The sequence below is a fragment of the Alligator sinensis genome, unplaced genomic scaffold (assembly GCF_000455745.1).
Source record: "Alligator sinensis unplaced genomic scaffold, ASM45574v1 scaffold243_1, whole genome shotgun sequence".
Classification (NCBI taxonomy): Eukaryota; Metazoa; Chordata; order Crocodylia; family Alligatoridae; genus Alligator; species Alligator sinensis.
The window spans coordinates 4,336,397-4,354,174 of record NW_005841841.1 but is presented as its reverse complement, the minus strand read 5'-3'; the positions used below and the strand labels follow the sequence as shown (position 1 = coordinate 4,354,174).

At 42.4% G+C, this 17,778-nt stretch overlaps 1 protein-coding gene across 1 annotated transcript in view; it reads left to right on the top strand.

Moving 5' to 3' along the window:
* Positions 1 to 402: 402 nt before the first annotated feature.
* XK (X-linked Kx blood group) overlaps positions 403 to 17,778 on the top strand; it is a 21,046-nt gene continuing 3,670 nt past the window's right edge. Inside the window, 2 exon segments of the mRNA XM_006015673.2 lie at positions 403 to 491; positions 1,107 to 1,369. Of these exon segments, the coding sequence (XP_006015735.1) occupies positions 403 to 491; positions 1,107 to 1,369 (352 nt within the window).

Genomic DNA, 17,778 nt, shown 5'->3' with positions numbered 1-17,778 from the left:
TTATAGTTTGGTTTGTGAGCTCTCTTCCAGAAACCTTTACTGGGTGCCGAATAGCAAGCAGTTCAGAGATGCTAAAAATGTAACAAAATTAAAAAACCCACCATCACCAAAGAAGGGGCGTGGGTTAGAATAAATGTATCTCCGTGGCTTGTAACACATAATCCTGAGAGATACCTAAATATAAAACAAGTCTTCACTTTGACTCTCCCAGAGTCATTGTCCAGTTTTTGTGAGAGCCCATGAGACTCGCACAGGCATCTGTTTTTTTTTTCATTTTAATATAAGTAGTTGTATTCTGGGCAGAACAACAGTCTGTGCAAATGCACAGAAAAGAAATAGGGTAGGTCTACATAGTTGTATTTGTTTATACAGTCACTGGCTTGCTTTTGATTCTTTATTATTATGATTATTATAATTATTATTATTCCTGTTATTGCTTACTACTTTGATTATGATAGCATCAAGACTCCTCAGGAAGCCAATGTGAATTGGTGAGCACATATCTAATAAGGGTTTGTCTTTTCCCTGAGGTTTTCACCAATAAAATGAGACAGTTCACTTCAGAGCAAAGATGCCATGAGATCAACATCTTTGCCTTGTCCCATTTTAGCAGGTTACACATGTTATGTGTATAACACTGATGATCAAGAACCTGGATTTAAATGTAAAGCTAGGATTCTGTATAGTCAAAATAATGAGTGAAGGGCAAGAGGCTACCTTAAAGTTTAGTAGGATGGAAGGGAGCATGAATTCAGGGGAGACCCACAGAATGTTTCTTCCATTCTGGGACCATGGAAAGCTATTGGTTTATTGAGTAACCGTAAGTATGGCCTCATACACACATACCTCACACTTATTAATATCTTCTCACAGGTCTTTGTTTAATGATCAAGTACTTCTCATCCTGAGTCAAATTTGCAGTGCTCTTAACATACAAAAGTTGGGCGATGTATTGGTTGTCAGAAACCAGTCCACAATACTGTGTTAACAATCATTAAGAATGGGTTAGAGCAGTAAAGGCTTTAGAATAGTAGGAATGACTTAATAAGATCGTTGGGAGATCCCTGATTTTTTTCCTTATATTCTTTTTGTCAATTTACCTCTAGGTGTGTGGAAGTCTTTTACATTTACTTTCATGCGGGCAGAGTTGAAGAGCCTTATGTCAGCATCACCAAGAAGAGGCAGATGCCTAAAGATGGTCATTCAGAAGAAGTTGAGAAGGAAGTGGGCCAGGCAGAGGGCAAACTTTTTACACACAGATCTGCATTCAGCAGGGCATCTGTGATCCAGGCTTTCCTTGGCTCCGCACCTCAGCTGACACTTCAGCTGTATATAAGTGTACTGCAGCAGGAGATCACAGCAGCTAGAAGTATGTATGAGTTATGTTATCATCTATTTATTGGTGGAAGTGAGAGCTGGAGGTCAGTTACCCATGATGATCCTCTGGTAGGGTGGAGTGTATCAGAACACTTGGCCCATGCGTACCATTGATCTAAGTCCCCTGGCACCCCAAGAAGGCTCCAGTGCCAAAAGGGGGAAGAGATCCTCTTTTATACTGGCATCGTTGTCCTTAGCAGTGGCCAGCACCGTACCACCAAGCGTGTCATTAACACATGCATAGCATAGATCTTCTACTATAGTTGGGCTCATCTCCACATTGCCACATTGTTCAGTACCAGATATCCAAGTTACTTCCTGTCCTCAGTGGCACCCACACCTACGTTGCCACTACGTCTGTCTGAACTGCCCTCAGTACAACACCCTCTACAACTTGCTCTAGCACCAGAGGTAATCTTACCCTGGTCCTGCTGGTCCAGTTGCTAAAAGTATACCTCCCACCATGGTGCTAGTCTCCACTAAGTGCATTCCAGATTTGTTCCTCATATCCCCTTGGCCCATGTAGCTTTGGGGCCCACATCTACCCACAAATCAGACCCAGAATTACAGTCATTAAAATTCACATTGCCCTTGTCCTCTAAGGATATGTCAGCTCCTTCCACTTCCCATTTCATGGGGTGCCCTTTTATCCCAAGCCTTTTCTCCCAATTAGAGAAAACAAGAGAGCTGTCTACCTGCCCTAGCACCCTGAGTCTTTTCACTTCTATGGCAGAAAGACCTAGAGGTTTCCTGGACCTCCCAGGCAAATGGCACAGGATCTCAACCTTTCCCAAAAGGAATTACTGAAACAGTAGTGTATTCACCAAGAGACATTTTACACCAATCTGGTCCTTCAGAAATAACATTTCTGATTGATGAAGCTTTTCTACAGCCAAACCACATTATTTGGAAGTCTGTCACATCAGCTTTTCCAGTAAACAAATACGTTGACAAGAAATACAGAGTTCAACTAAAGGGTGCAGAGTATCTCTACGTATTCTCAGCCCTGTCATCAGGACACACCAGGTCAATGCCAAGGAGGAAGGAGCTTAGATGCTTGCACCTCCTTGGCAAGAGGGACTACTCTGCAAAATTGTAGCTCCATCAAGCCTAGCCAACATGGAACTTCAAAACAACCGAGTTTCACATTGACCAGAAAATCCATTACCGGTCTTTTCTCCAAAGCCACAAAATTCAAATTGTGTGGCCACCTCTCACATGATGGATGTGAAGAAAGCTTTAGCTTATTATCTACACATTACCAAACTCTTAGGAAGGTCCCCATGTGTTAATGGCCATTGCTGAAAATCCAAAAGGTCCTTAATCTCCTCTCAAAGATTAGATTCTCCAACTGGGTTTCCAGTTTTATCAGCATCTATTATAAAATGGCAAAGGTGTAATTCAGGCTCATGCCACGGAGGCTGAGGCTGCATCTGCTGCCCCCTTCCACAGGACCACTGTGTCAGATATTTACAGATCAGCAAGGTGAAGTTCAGCTCATGTTCTTGGTAAGCATTATATGATTGGGTAAAACAGTTCCTCAGCGAATCTTTGCCTAAGGAGACCTCTGAGTCCCACCTCAAGATATTATGAGGATTGCTTTGGAATCACCCATATGTGAGTATGTGGCTGTAGATAAGTGCATGGAGGAAAAAAGGAAGTTACTGACCAGTAAATGAAAATGTATTGAGGTATGTTGTCCACATTTACACACATTTAACCCTGTCCTTCTTCCCCTGTCTCTCAGTCGGCCTGTTTTGGGGATTCTGAAGTTGAGAGGAGATTACGGAGCAGGGGCACTTGTTCCACCTTTTATCCCCTAGGTAGAGGGAGCAATGGGGGGAGAGACCACAGCATTTGTACAGGTGCTGCTAGGGTGAGAAATTACTCCAGTCAAATGGTTTAGGAGCTGAACTCACCTACATGTGAGAGTGCATTTGTGGACAACACATCTTGAAAAACTATGGCTACTGGTAAGTAAGTAACTTCCTTATCTTTAAAGAGAAAAAAAAATATTTGCCTCATGTATTCCCTTAATTGCTTGGCACGCTGTTCAGCAAACTGCTCTGGGTACATGGTCAAGCATATTTTCCCAGATGGAAACAAAGAAGAAATACTTTTCGAATGTTTAAGAATGCTTTAAGAATGTAATAGCATAAATATATACACAGCCCTGCAAAGAGTAAAAACTTACTGGTTGCTAGCCAGCGAAGAACCTCTTTATACTAGGTCATCAGAAGAACATGCTTTTGCTTCCTCAGGTAATATTCTCCGGACTTCACTGTCAGGTCAGAAAAAGGAACTGTGGGTGCATCCCACTCAGACTCCCAATGCACTGTGTTGGTGAAATCAAGGCAGAAATGGAGCTTTTTTTTAGTCTCACTGGCAGGGAAGCACAAAAGAGGGCCTTGTGCAAGCTTTTAAATACTGTACTCTAGCCATAATCTGTTAAAATGCTATGTGACATTTTTGGCTCACTAGAGAGGACCAAGTGATACTATCAGATGTCCACTTCTCAACTCAGTAAGTATAACATCTAGGGATAGGATGATGGCTAGAGGAGCAAAAGATTGTAGAGATACACTTGCATCTCTTTCATTACATGTGGTACGTGTGCTGAATTATATTGTGCAACCATGTGATTTGTTGTCTGAAATGAAGAGCTCATTTCTGACCTAGCAAGCCAATCAGTTTTCCCTCTTTGCACATATCTGGCAGCGTGCTGATACTGTTGACATTAGATGCTTAAAAATGGCATTGTGGCTTGTGTGTCCAGCACAGCTGTTTTTTATTTGTTGCTTGGGTCTATATTTGTATTCCTTAAAAATATGACAGAGCTAAACTGGAGGTGACTTCCTCTTAGTTATAAGGTGCTGCTCTGCACATTCTGAGATTGAAGGAATACATTTTAAATTAAGAGCACTAGTCATGGTCAGGCACAGTCTGAGCTAGCAGCATACAAGCTTTCCATAAAGATCTGTTCAAGTACTGCTGTACTAAATGGCAGCAGCCTTCCTTTGTCTGTCATGAAGGCATATTGACCTTTTGTGGCAGTACCATTCAGCAAAATGCTCGCAAGAGACTACTATGATCATGGAACAAATTGCTTTTTCCAGGCTCCTGAATGAGCCTTTGGCAATGCCTCCAGCATACCAGTATATTAAAACAACCAAACCTACATTTTCTTTTTAAGACCCCTCAAAAGGCCTAGATCTGACTGTACTAGGAATTGGATTCCCCCCATGTAGTGCCCATTAGCATCAGTGAATGCATGTAAAGTAGCTGGTGCCAAAGAACTAATAAGCATATAGGGATATTATGTCAGCTCAGGTAGAGAAAGTGCTTATTTAGGCACATAGCTATAGATTGTTGAAAGATAAAGCATTGCTTCTGGCTACTTCATTATGTCTAATGGCTAAGGTGAATTGATTACAAGCAGGAGAAAACTGGCACAGGGATGTAAACAGAATAGATGCCCCCTGAATCCAGCAACATAGCACTCAGCCTACAAGGGCAGAATCCTGTTTCACTGGGCACACCCTGATGGCACTTACACAGCCACATCTCTGCCATTCTTAGCACTTAACAGTATGTGATCCTACCAGACATGAGGCTTGGATGCATGAGTTGCCACACAACAATTGAGCATGCACAGTAGGCTTCCCTCTGGCCACATAGTTATGTGAACATACAGACATACCTTACTTGCAGTCCCAAAATAGTAGCCTGGCAAAAACCAGGAGGAGGAGGGCCCCCCCAAGTTTTAGCCCGATAGCTTATACTTACAGAACTTGCCCAAGAAGAGAGATACCCGGTTTTTAGGTTCCTGTCACGTGGAAGGAGTTTGAACCTGCATCCCTTCAGCTTTCCAATCCAGTGTCCTAACCACCAAGTGTTATCCAGTCCGTTCTCCAGCCCTCCTTTTGAAGCTGAGCCCATAAAACTTGCATTTGATATTAATTGGATAAAATGGATGGGGAAATTTTTGCTTCATTGGAGGCAGTGCTCCAAAGCTAGAACCCCGTAGAACTAATAGAGTCCATTTCATTGAGCCATATGCTCTCTAACTTGCTCTGTTCCTCCTGGTCCCACATAGCTCCCTGTCTTGGCTGCTCAGGGGATTAGAGTATTGTGCTGGGAAGTCAAAGGGATGTGAGGAGCAGGGGCACATGTTTTGCCTTTTATTCCCTTGGTGGGGGCAGAAGAGGAAGGAAAGTGAGGGGGACCTAGAACCTATGTTTTCCACTTCCTAGGCAAGTGCCCTAACCATTAGTGTTTGGGTCTAAAATATGGGAGGGCCCTCCTCCACCCATGTCTTACACCTGCTAATCATGGATTACAGTTCTGTGACTTATGGTTGCCCAGGTATGTGTATACAGAGCTGTGTACCTGCCTGGTCGGAGCATGACTTACTGAGCACACGGTATCTGTGTGTATGCTTATGCATCCATACTGCATGTGGAGTAACTGCTGTTTGGATGTGTAAAGTAAAATAGGATTCCGCCTTCCTCATCTTTCATATTTTTTTTCCTGAATGCAGTAGTGGGAAGTCTAAGTCTTTGTTTTATATCATCTTTACAATTCTCCTGTTTGGATGCTTGTCTTCTAAGGAACCACTTCTCGACATCTTATTGTTGATTGTTAATCTGTATTTTCTGCTTTCCCAGCCTCTCTTGTCAGTTATTTCCTATAGATGCTACTTAGTCAGTTCTATGAGGTCAATACTGTCTGTGAATCTAAGCTAATTTGCTGTTTTCCTGCTTAGCTTGAGTCATCTCATTTCATCTCTCAGTGCTGAAGCCATTACTGCTTGCAGTACTAAATTAGACAGATCTGGTGATAGCATCCTTGTCTTACTCTGACAGTCATTGTGAACCATTCCACCAGCTTTTTGTCTACTCTCACTCTGCCCATCCACATGCTGAAGATGTTTCCTGTCAGCGTTATCGGTTTCTCAGGTTTGCCAGGCATTCTCAGAACTTGCCATATCCCTTTCTGTTAAATGCTATCAAAAACCTATTTGGAGTCTATATAATTACTGTAACAGGTTCAAATATATGCTATTGTGAGTGCACTGGATTTGATACCGAATCTCACTTTCAGCATACAAAGAAATTGCACATTGAGTGCCAAAATTCTGACTTGCCTTAGCTTTCAGAACAATACAGCTCCATCCCAGGATCCACTATATTATCTTCTCGCTGATAATAATCTTAGGTTCATTTCATATATGCCAGTGATTTCCCACTCACATATTTTCAATTTATACCAGAACTTCATCTCCACACATGCTCCATCCTGGTATAAAATCCTTTTTTAATAGAATCATAGACTCATAGATAATTATGTAGGGCTGGAAAGGACCTCCAGAGGTCATCTAGTCCAATCCCCTGCCTGAGGCAGGACCATCCCTTTTTGTTCCATTTTGCTACATGTGTTGTCTCTCCCTTTAAGTTTATTGCATAATTCCTAGTTTCTGTCATCCAGTATTTGCCAAGTGTTTGCCTAGTCTTTGTGGTTGAGTCCAATGGTCATGATCTATCTGAAACAGCACTGTAAGCCTGCTTCAGGGTAGTTGCCATCAATGTTTGACTTTGGAAGTTACTTTGCAGGATTTGCCTTTGGAGCCAGAGTGCACTGGATGAGTCAGGTCACTGCTAGCTACCCTCACAGGATTAGCATGATAGCTAAGGGAAACTGAAGGTGTAGACACTGATGACCTGGAGCCGGTAGAGAGAGATCAGTGAGTCACCAGGACCAAATGCAAGCAAATTACCTCTTAAGGCACATCCCTTTCCTGTGCAGAGAAAAGCTATGAGTTTAACTCTGTGATTAAACCAACTGACATCACCTGTATTTGCAGACATTATCAAGCCACGGTGAGTGTCCATGTTCAGACAGTTATCCTAGTCCATGGATAGAGGACTTGCTGGTGATGTGTGTGGTGCAGAGGTGTTTCAAAAATTTTGTAATCTAGACAACAACAAATGAGACTGCTGATCTGAGGACTGTCCTCTCAGTCCTCTGAGGGGGACTGAAGACTGTCATAAAAGTATTGTAAACATTCATGAACAGTTATGCTAATACAAAAAAAAGAGTCCAAAAATCTTTTCCTCTTATTAAATTAATACCATGGGTTTCTTTCAAATGTGTCAGCTCTGCTGCAGTCTTTGCATAACCTCTAAAGAAGAATAGCTCCTTGTTGTTGGAAAAGAGACAATACAGAGCTTTTAGAAGTCTAAAAACCTGTGCAGATCCGTATTGTGCAGGGAAGATCAAAACATTGTAAATGGGAAGAGTTATGTCCATTTAGAGCCAGGAAAATGGATGTAGGTTTTTGACAGAAGAGCTGTTATTCATCCACAGTGGCAGGATCAAGTCTGAGAGAGTTGCACACAGTCTTTGACTGCAAGATGAGCACAGTTGACCAAATGTGTACAAGGATTTGAAAAAAAGCAGTAAAAGGATGGTATAGGTGTCAAATATTCACTGGAAAAATAGTTGTCATTCTAGGGAATACACATTCAAAGTAGCTAGAAGGGCATATGATGACCTTAGTAATACCTCTGCCGCTCTCTGTAAAAAGGCTCAGGCAGGCCTTTCTCACATGGAGAGGGTTGGTAATATGTGACAGCAACAGTGGAACAGGTTTTACAGGCAAAAAGTTTAAATATTTTCTAAGCAAAATTGGGATTAAACATATTCAGATTTCCTCATATCATCTAGCTTCAAAAGGCCCAGCAGAGGGAGCTGTTAGAACTTGTAAAGAAAGGATGAAAGTGAGTAATGGAAGCTAAAAAATAAAGCTGGCTTGATTGCTTCTGGGCTAGGGAACAGCTGTACCTGGGTCTAGCCTAGCCCAGTCCAGCTCAGCTTTTGATGGGAAGAAAGACTTAATCTCAGGATGTGGGAACATGTGTTAAGGAAGCAAGCTTTTCAAAAACCTAGTCCTGATGTTCCCGCTAAAGGTAGAGAACTAGATTAAAAAACTATAAGGGGCACGTCTCCATGTGACGCTACATTGCCATAGACGCATGCTGCAGTGATGTAGCTCATTGTTATGGCGACATATCATCAGCAGGCAAAAAACATGACGCTGATGCTATGTCGCTGTAGCGATGAGCTACCTCGCTGTAGTGTGTCACTACAGTGATGTAGCTGCTAAAAATAACCATGTGCCGCTTCCTAAAGCAAGTACTATATGACGGTGCAGTAACACCTGTGTCGTGGGGGGCATGTATAGATGTGCCCTGGCTGTATCAAATGTTTTGATACCAACCAATATAGATTCCAGATGCTGTTCTGGAGCCTGGTAGATTCTTGTCTTTTAAAGTACCTTTGAGTGATAGTCAAACTATAGGATCATGTCGGCTTGCAGAATTTTGTGCAACCTCTGTCCTTAGGATCACCATCTAGGTCAGGGCCAACATTTGCTGGGAATGCTTCTGCTTACATGCCTACAAACCGCTGGGCTGGGAGATTTGTCTTTCAGGGAAGAGAAGCACTGCTTCATGTGACTGGGGAGTCCCAGATTATTTAAAAGACACCCATGCTGCATATTAAAAGAGGATAGGTGTAGGCAAGTGATGATAATGGAGTGTTTTTCAGTGTATTAGGGTCTGGAGCCATATTCTACCCCATCTGCATTTCCTATTTTGTAGATGAGAGTTTTCTTTTTCCAGCACCATTTATCATAGAAGTAATTAAACCAGCAAGTTTCTAGCCTACGGGACTGAGAAGAGAGAATTTGTTTTTGTTGAACTGAGTGGTTCATTTACAAAGTGTATACTGAGTCATTGAGATAGTAAATAGTCTTCTTTTATTGCTGTTCATATTGGTAGGACTATTTATTAAAGCTTCTGCCCTTAGACTAGGAAAGTGATTCTCAACCAGGGTGTTGCAACACACTTGGGTGCCTTGAGATCCTTTCAAGGGTGCCATGGGGTACCATGCAATGTTAGCACTGTTACGTGTGCAAGGATGATTCACAAGATAAACCCAGAGATTTCAAATAGGAGTAGTGTTAAAAACATTCTGTCCTGTTATAGTCTTTCTGAGTTCTTTACAACAGAAGAAATGCTCTATTCTTTTTCCATTATCAAAAATGAGTGAAAACTAAGAGATGGCATTTTCTGAGGAGTGCCACAAATCTAACAAGGGGCGCTTCATATCTAAGGAGGGGTGTCTTGAGCCTAAATAGATTAAGTACCACTGGATTAGGAAATGGCTTCCTTCTAGGAAAGGTTGTAACAGAGACTGTAATCCCTCTTGAAAAGCTACACAATTTGATTACATGGCTTACATTCTTATCCCTGCTACATCACACCTAATGAACATGAACTGGGATATTGGCAAGGACAAAGAAGCATTGCACAATATATAGGCATCCATGCCAGATATTTCAAGATGCTACTTGTCTCTAGTGGGTTATGGAATAGAGAAAATCCCACACAATTTACTGATTTGTTTTGATGCACTGGCTGGGGGAGTAGTTAGCTGATTGCACGATTTCACAATGATTACACACTTAATTTATACAACACAATTTTATTTTAAAACTCTTTGCTACGTATATAACACTGCTTAGCTTTAAGAAACACCACAAACATTAAAAACACAATAATTACATATATCAGAAACAATGCTCTGAATGCACTTCCTTCCCAAACAATGCTATAAGAATTAGTGTTACAAAAACAACTATAATTACAACTAAAAGTTAAATTTGAATCAATACTATTATTTTTCATAATATACTTACAATCCTAGAATTCCGAGAAGCCAAATACCAAAATATAGTTTCATTCCTCAGTAGTATGATTTAATGGGTTGGCCTCAGTAGTACGGTTCAATAGGCTGGCCTCAGCAATGCGATTCAATGAGCTGGGCTCAGCAGTGATAGGACTACGTCCCCTTCCTTCAGTCCCTTTCAGGTGCTCCGTGGCTTCAGCGTGAACTAAGAGATTTGTGTTCACGGAGAGGTTGGATTAGGTGATCAATCTAATCCGAGCTTACACTTGCGATTCTTCCTTCGTTGTTCTGCAAGTGAAGTCACCTCCAAATTGGGACAGTAAGTTACAGGTTTTTATTGAGTGAGCTGCCGTCAGTGGGCTCCTCCTACTCATCATAACTCCCAATTTTGGGCTCGGATCTTACTCAACAGAAATTACCTTTGTTGAGCATTTTGGGGAGACTTCTTCCATATCACTGTAAATAACCTTTTCTTAGCAATTTGGTTAAAAGGCCCTAGGCTTTGATGTCTCGGAATTCAGGATATTTGCTTTCTTTGTAAAAGACTTCTAAAGATACAATTTAAATTAAGGCTTTAAATGAAGTCAGGACATTTTACACGTAGCCTCAAAACAATGAGCTAGATAAGGAGATAAATCCTATCTTCTTCCTGAAACTGGCTAATGGGCAACCTTTACAAACATTCAAACTATTTCATTCAATATGACACTACTATAGCATCTGGTATCCCAGCAGGCTGTCAACCACAGAATAATTTGGTCATCATTTAGAACAACACATTTAAAAGCAGTGTAATATATTTTAGTATTAACAGGTGATTTTTAAGAGAGAAATAATAGCTCTAGGCCAAAATTTGAATACATGGGTGTCTCACCTGATCTGATTTTTCAGGTTTTATGTATAGGTTTGGGTAACTAACCTTAAACCCAGTGATTAAATATGGTGTATGCAGCTGCTAGGTGCTGTGCGCTGTCCATGTTACTAGTGTACCATTTGTGTATGTATCATCTAGGGCAGCGTTTCTCAACATGTGGGTTGCGATCTAAAAGTGGATCACAAGAATTTGTGAAAGGGTGAACAAACTTTAGAATTTATATGTGAACAAGCTTTAAAAATGGATCTACAAACTTTAAAAATGGATTCTCCCTTAAAGGAGAAAAATGTGGGAAACAGTGCCTTTCCCCTCGCAGGCTGGCAGAGTTCCAGCCTGCGTGGGGATGCTTGGTCCCCCACTCTATGCCCCACACATTGGGAGGCTGGAGCCTGAGGACAGGGGGAAGTAGGTTGGGAATGAAGGGCACTGGGTCAGGACTGACCATCATTGTTTACAAATGGGTCCTGGTACAAAAAAGTTTGAGAACCACTAATCTAGGGCACAAGTCACTCTCATATAACCAAACTGAGAGGCCAGGTCTTGAACAGACATAAGCCATATTAAAAAACAAATAAGCAAATAAATCCCTATCTTGTGATGTTAAGCGTCAAATATTATGCGTATCAGTCATTCATAAAAACCTGCTTCCCCTAACCTTCCAAGGGGATTGGGGCACCTTTATATATCACCACTGTGGAAGGATTTAGGGATAGCTACAGGGAAAATCTTCAACCACTGATTTATTTTTACTGATATTCATAATGTTGTGAGCTAGGGAGAAATTTCCTACAGGAAATGTTACTCTTATCATTTTCTTCCATGTGTCAAATATGCACATATTGGAAAAGGTCTGATGACTGATAGACTGTGTTGGATTTCTGTGAATGGATCAGGCTTCGTCTAACACAGTTTCTAAAACTGAAGTACACATACTCCTGTGCAGGAGACTTCTTAAGGGTACACTAAGAGAAGGAACAGGAAAGCAAAGGCAGGGAAAGGGAAAATATAAATGGAGGAAAAGAAAGAAAAAGAAAAATAACTCTATATATCTGAGGTTGTTGAAGAGTGGTGGTTGTGATCAGGGTTCGAATTACACTTTGACTGTTGTGGGGGTCTGCAAAAAAAATTGAGCTAGGGAAATGCCTTTTGAGAAAAGGAACAGATTTCAGATTCCAGGACTTGTATGAACTAATTTAAGTTTCCTTTAGAGTCACTAAGAGGAACCAAGTAGCATGCTGAATATTTGCCACCTCAGCAGAGCAGCAGACAGGCAGTTTTTCTGCAAAATGTTTTTAAGCAAGGAAAAAGTTTTAGTCAGAGCATCACTTCCATTTAAAAATGCTAACAAATAATTTTGGATTAATTCTCTTCTAAAAACATAATTCCAGAGCCAATTCTGAACTAGATTAAAGAAAGTGCTAAAGTGACAGGATCCAATTGCTATTCATGACTGTGCCCTCTTGCTATTCTATTTTTGACCAATATTCTGTAAGAAACAATGGTCCAAATTCCTCCTGCCATGTAGAACACTGTAAGGAATATGTTAACAAAGCACACTCATCAAATACATACTCCATTTTACAGCAGAAATACTTTTCCACATTGACACATACCATATTTACTCAAATGTAAAACAACCCCATAAATGACTATAAAATGACCCCCCATTAATTAGATTCTATATATGTAAAATTTATAGATTTGTTATAATTTTCCAGGCATAGAATCTAATTATTGGAGGTGTACCTTGAATTTGTCCCCTTCCCACTGCTATAGCAGGGAAAATAAATCTGGGGGGCAGGTAAAGCCCTTACCCTGTGGCCTCCCCCCAACTTCTTCCTCTGCAGTCCCTTCCCCGCTCTCTACTGTGAGATCCAGTTGTCCCTGAGCAGATGGAAGGGAGGGGCAAGTTTGAAAACATTGACCTTGAAAGATACACCTGCACTTACTTGCATCCAGAATCAATGCATTTTTCCTTTTCTGAAACTGCTGCCAGTTTTAGCACAGATACACCATAAACATATATTTAAGGAACCCTTTTGTATCTACTTATATATATATATAGTAGAAACTATGCATGATTTTAGTCCAAAACCATTATAAGTCATTGGGCTGGGTCCCAGCAAGGTCAACAGTGTTTCAAGCTATGATGACCCCACTGTTAAGTACTGCTTAGTATGTGTGTGTACTTCAGATACCCACCACAAAGGATCTATGTGCTGGTCAGCCCCCCACTCATGATTGGAAGTGGGTATTCCTGTTACAAGTCCTGGGATCCTCCCAAAATGTATGTGCAGATGAGGCACGGGGCAGCCTGGTCCGGCTTCAGCTCATGGAGGGCCAGGCCACACTAATCATATGCAACAGGCTAAGTGAGGGATTCTCGGTCAACTGTTTGAGACCCCATTTGATGATGATTGCCTGACTTTTAAGTCTGGTGAAGAAACCAGAATAATTGAAAATGGGAAATAAAGGTGCAGCTCAGCTGTGAGAGTGAAGAGGAAGAAGTCAAAACATTGTCAATGTGGTGGCTCATGTAACAAAGCCTGGCCCCAAGGGTGGCCCCCTGGTGGCTGCTCAGCCCCTGTTTCACACTAACTTTTAAGCATCCTCCCATTCTGCTCACCTGCTACACCTTGATGTTAACATGTATTTAGAAATGGGGGCTGCTCCAAGAATCCCTGAGCCAGATCTCAGCTAGTCATGGGCTAGGTTTTAATCGCTCAAAGCTTTAAGGGCAATTTTGTGGCCTCCTCATCTCCCCTTCTAGCCACTCCCATGCTTGCAGATGTTACCAGTCAATCAGTTATACCAATCAGTCTAGTGGACTCTTGGCCCAATCTACCTGATTTTCTCAGCCCCTCCCTAGGTCCTGGGGCTCTGTTGCCCCATCTCAGTCTCTCTCTGGGCTCTGGGTTTCCTACCCCTGTCCTCTCTGTCCCACTCTGGGCCCTGGGCTCCCTAGCCCCATCCATCTCGGTCCCTCCCTGGGCTCTCTAGCCCTTCCTCTGTCATGCTTCTGGGCGCTGGCCTTACTTTCAAGCCTCCCTGTTCTTCCTCTGCCCTGCCCTGTTACTACCAAGCCTCTGACCCTGGCCCTGGGCTTATTGGGACCTCCTATAGTCCCTGCTAACTGCCAGTTGCTGGGATCTCTACCTCCCCTTAGTCCCATCCTAAACTGCTAGTGTAACCCCAGCCCTAAGGCTGTATTACCTGCAGGCTTTCTTGTTGTCCATCAGGAGTCTCTATAGTCTGCACAGGAGCTCCTCTCACATCAGCCTTCAGGGCCAGACTACCTGCCCAGCTCCAGACCTGGGCGTATGTACATCCTAAGCCTGGCCCCTTGCTGGTCAGGTGACTCCCCTGATTGTGCTTGAGCTTTCTCAGCAGCCTTTCCTCCTCTTAAAGTAACTGGTGCCCTGTTATACTCACCATGAGTTGAAATTGAGTCGGCACTGAGGGGGACTGTGCACAATGGGCACTACCATATATCTTATTCAGGTGGGCTGCACTTGTGGCGTGAGCTAAGATCAAGGGTAGGTGCTGCACTGGTCTGTTACTCAAACTGAGATGGATTTAAATAGCATTGTGTAGCGGAGGGTGTACCCATGTCCAATGCACTGTGGACAGGATGCCCTGTGAGAGTCTTGTTATTAGCTTCCCACTGGCCAGCTTCCAGTGGGAGGATCTCAGCTACACACCTGCTTTATGGAAATGGGGAGCTCCTCCCTAGCTTGCTCCTGTGGCCTTTATTAAGGGCAAATGAGACTTAGAGACATCCAAACCCCAAGCCTCCGGGCTTGGGCCAGCATGTAGGGGTGTTTGTAAATGACACGAGATTTCCCGTTTATGCTGATGCAACTGCATTTGTGTTTGCACGATTGGGATTACCTGCCGCTCTTAAAGTCTTTTCAGCACATTAAACTCACACTGCTTGGATGTGTTTTATTTTGTGTCGAGTTCACTTACCTCACTCCAGTCTATAGATTTGTGTCATGATGTAAACATGTACACGTGTAATGAGCCTCTTTGTCCACCAGATAGCTCTGTAGCTTTTTTGTATTTCACCCCTTGGTCCACCAGATGGCACTTGGAATTGGTGAGATGCAGCAGCCCCATCCCAGGGCAGAGGGGCGGGTGCCACAAACCTCTCCTCTTCCCTCCAGCCTGTGCTGGGGCCACCTGCATGAGATGGAGCCACCATCTGGCAGGGCTGCTGGGGCTGGAGCCTGCGGGTCAGGAGTGAGGGGCAGCAGCAGGGCTGGGAGGCTGTGGTTTGGTATTGAGGAGCAACAGAATGGGGAAAGAAAAGCAGGGCACCGACATGTCACTGCCCTCCACTGCGTAACAGGTCTGCAGTTCCCAGCAGTCTGGGCTTGGTACAGTTTCCATGGGGACCCTTGCCCGACCCAGGGATCACTGTCTTGTCTGGGGGATTCCAGGTGCATAGCATCCTTTATCTATCAAGCCAGAGTTTCTTCTAAGGGGAGAGTTTCTTAACACGTGTGTGTGTGCACTTCTTACCAGTCACTCAGGTGTAATAAAACCTTTTTTTGCTAAGGAGCAGAAATGCTTGTCTCTGGGTGGGAGGGAGGAGGAGGGAGAAAACCCATCAGCCTCTCCAGAGACTCAGCTCAGTGGCCTGAGGAGGTGCTATCAGGTACTAATTGCCCTCTTTGAAATTTAAAAACTTTTCACTAAAAGCAAAACTAACCCATTCAGTCAGCGTGGGGAAGAAGCTGTTCCTTGCATTTTTAAACCATTGGGAAATACAAGGGATTTTTGCCCCAGTAGGAAAGCTTTGACTTTTCTATCTATCTATCTATCTATCTATCATTGGGTGTTAGGGTCAAAGTAATTTTACCTGGAAACTTTTCCCGGAGCCGTGTCCAAAAAGTGTTATTCAGGCTGAATCCTGCACATTACATAGGGCAGACCTCATATTATAGCTTTTGTGCCAAACACTAATGTAATATATTTGTTCTCCTTATCTCACTCACAAATAACTCCTTCTTACACTGAACCCCCCCCCCCCCACACACACACACACAAACACTGCATGTAACTAAACTAAAATAAACAGAGAGAACTCCCCGCAGTTAGCATGTTTGGTATGGGTTTTCTTATAGCCTTTTATCATGAACAGGTTGTGACATAAGCCAGGTATTTGCTAGTCCGAACACACAGCATTATTCGGTTATTAACACACAGCATTATTCAGTTGCCCACCTATATATTTAAAACTCCTTTAATCATTTCCATTTAACTGTATGCTTTAGGTTAACATTATCCACCCACCCACTCATAACAAAACAATTCAAAAGAAATAATAGCTAAGGAATAATATGCTGGGAAAACTTCTCTCAATCCTGTTTTCCTGATCTCCAACAATTTTCTTTTTCACAGATAGCCTCTTTTCTACCTTGTATTATAACACTGTAATGTCTCCTTTCAGCTTTTTTTTTCTTTTCTCCTGCTCTCTTCCCCTCCTCTCTCTGCTTTTACCTCTCTGCTTCAACTTCTGTCTTTCTAATTCTACCTATTTACATTTTCACTGACATCCTGCCACACTTTTAGCTTCTTTCACTCCTTGGAGTCTCAGAACAGCAGACTCCCTATGCCTGAAGAAGGGTGACTGCGCCCAAAAGTTTGCCAACAGCTTTTTCCCAACTACTCAGTTTTTCTAATAAACGATATTACATCTATTAAAAAAAAAAATCTAGAAGTCTTGGTTCTGAAATGATACCTTTTATTAGACCAACTGGGAAATCGCAAAGAAAATATCCTTTATTTTATATTTATTTTATATATCTACTTAAAGGACCTTGCCTGCCTTTTTGTTAAAAGGTTGCACCTTTCCAGGCCGAGCTGTGTCTGGAGAAGCTGAGGGTTTTTTTCCCTCCCGCGCTCCCACCCAGAAGTGATCCCTGGGTTGGTCAGGGGTCCCCATGGAAACTGTACCAAGCCCAGACAGCTAGGAGATGCTGGGACCTGTAGTCCTGTCATGCAGGCGCTGCTTGGTGGGAGCAGGGGGAGCGCGATCCAAGCCAGGTTGGTATTTGGCTCCCCCTGCTGGAATTTACAGGGAATTGTACACGGGACTTAAGTCGCTCAAAAGTGTGTCTTGCTCAAACACAAACGCGACACCAAAATAACCTGGGTTAACATTTTTAAGCTGCAGTAAATTAACAAGGATTAAATGATGTGTCATGTACAAACGCCCATGCCCGTCAATGGATTTGGGAGTATCTGAAGCCCCAGGCTGAAAAATATTGGGTGGAAGATACTTGCTGATTATAGCACTACAAATGGTATTTGAATGATTGAATGTTGCTCAATCAAGAGGATTCGGAACTGATTTGACTAATTTGACCTGGAATACAGAAAACTTTGCAAAAAAAAAAGTATGTTTGCCCAATATGGGCTGTGGGTTTTATAGTCATGCTTAGTGCTAGGTGCATTTAATCAACTCCATAGTTGGTTTCCATTACTGGGCACATGCTGATTTTGGCAGCAGTTTAATGAAGGACAATTTATTTAGTGAGGTTTCCTTGTACATGAATATAAGATAAATATCTTGTGCATAAGATATCCACCATCTGGCAGGGCTGCATTTTTTTATAAGGCTTTTTTCCCCATGCTGTCTTGTATTGGAGTAAATACAGTAATTTATCCTATAAACTGTCAAATGTTGATACAGAAGTATGGATACATGGAGAATTCCTTGTCAGACATTCCATTCCAATTTTTAAAGGTGTTTGAAGAGATAATAGTCA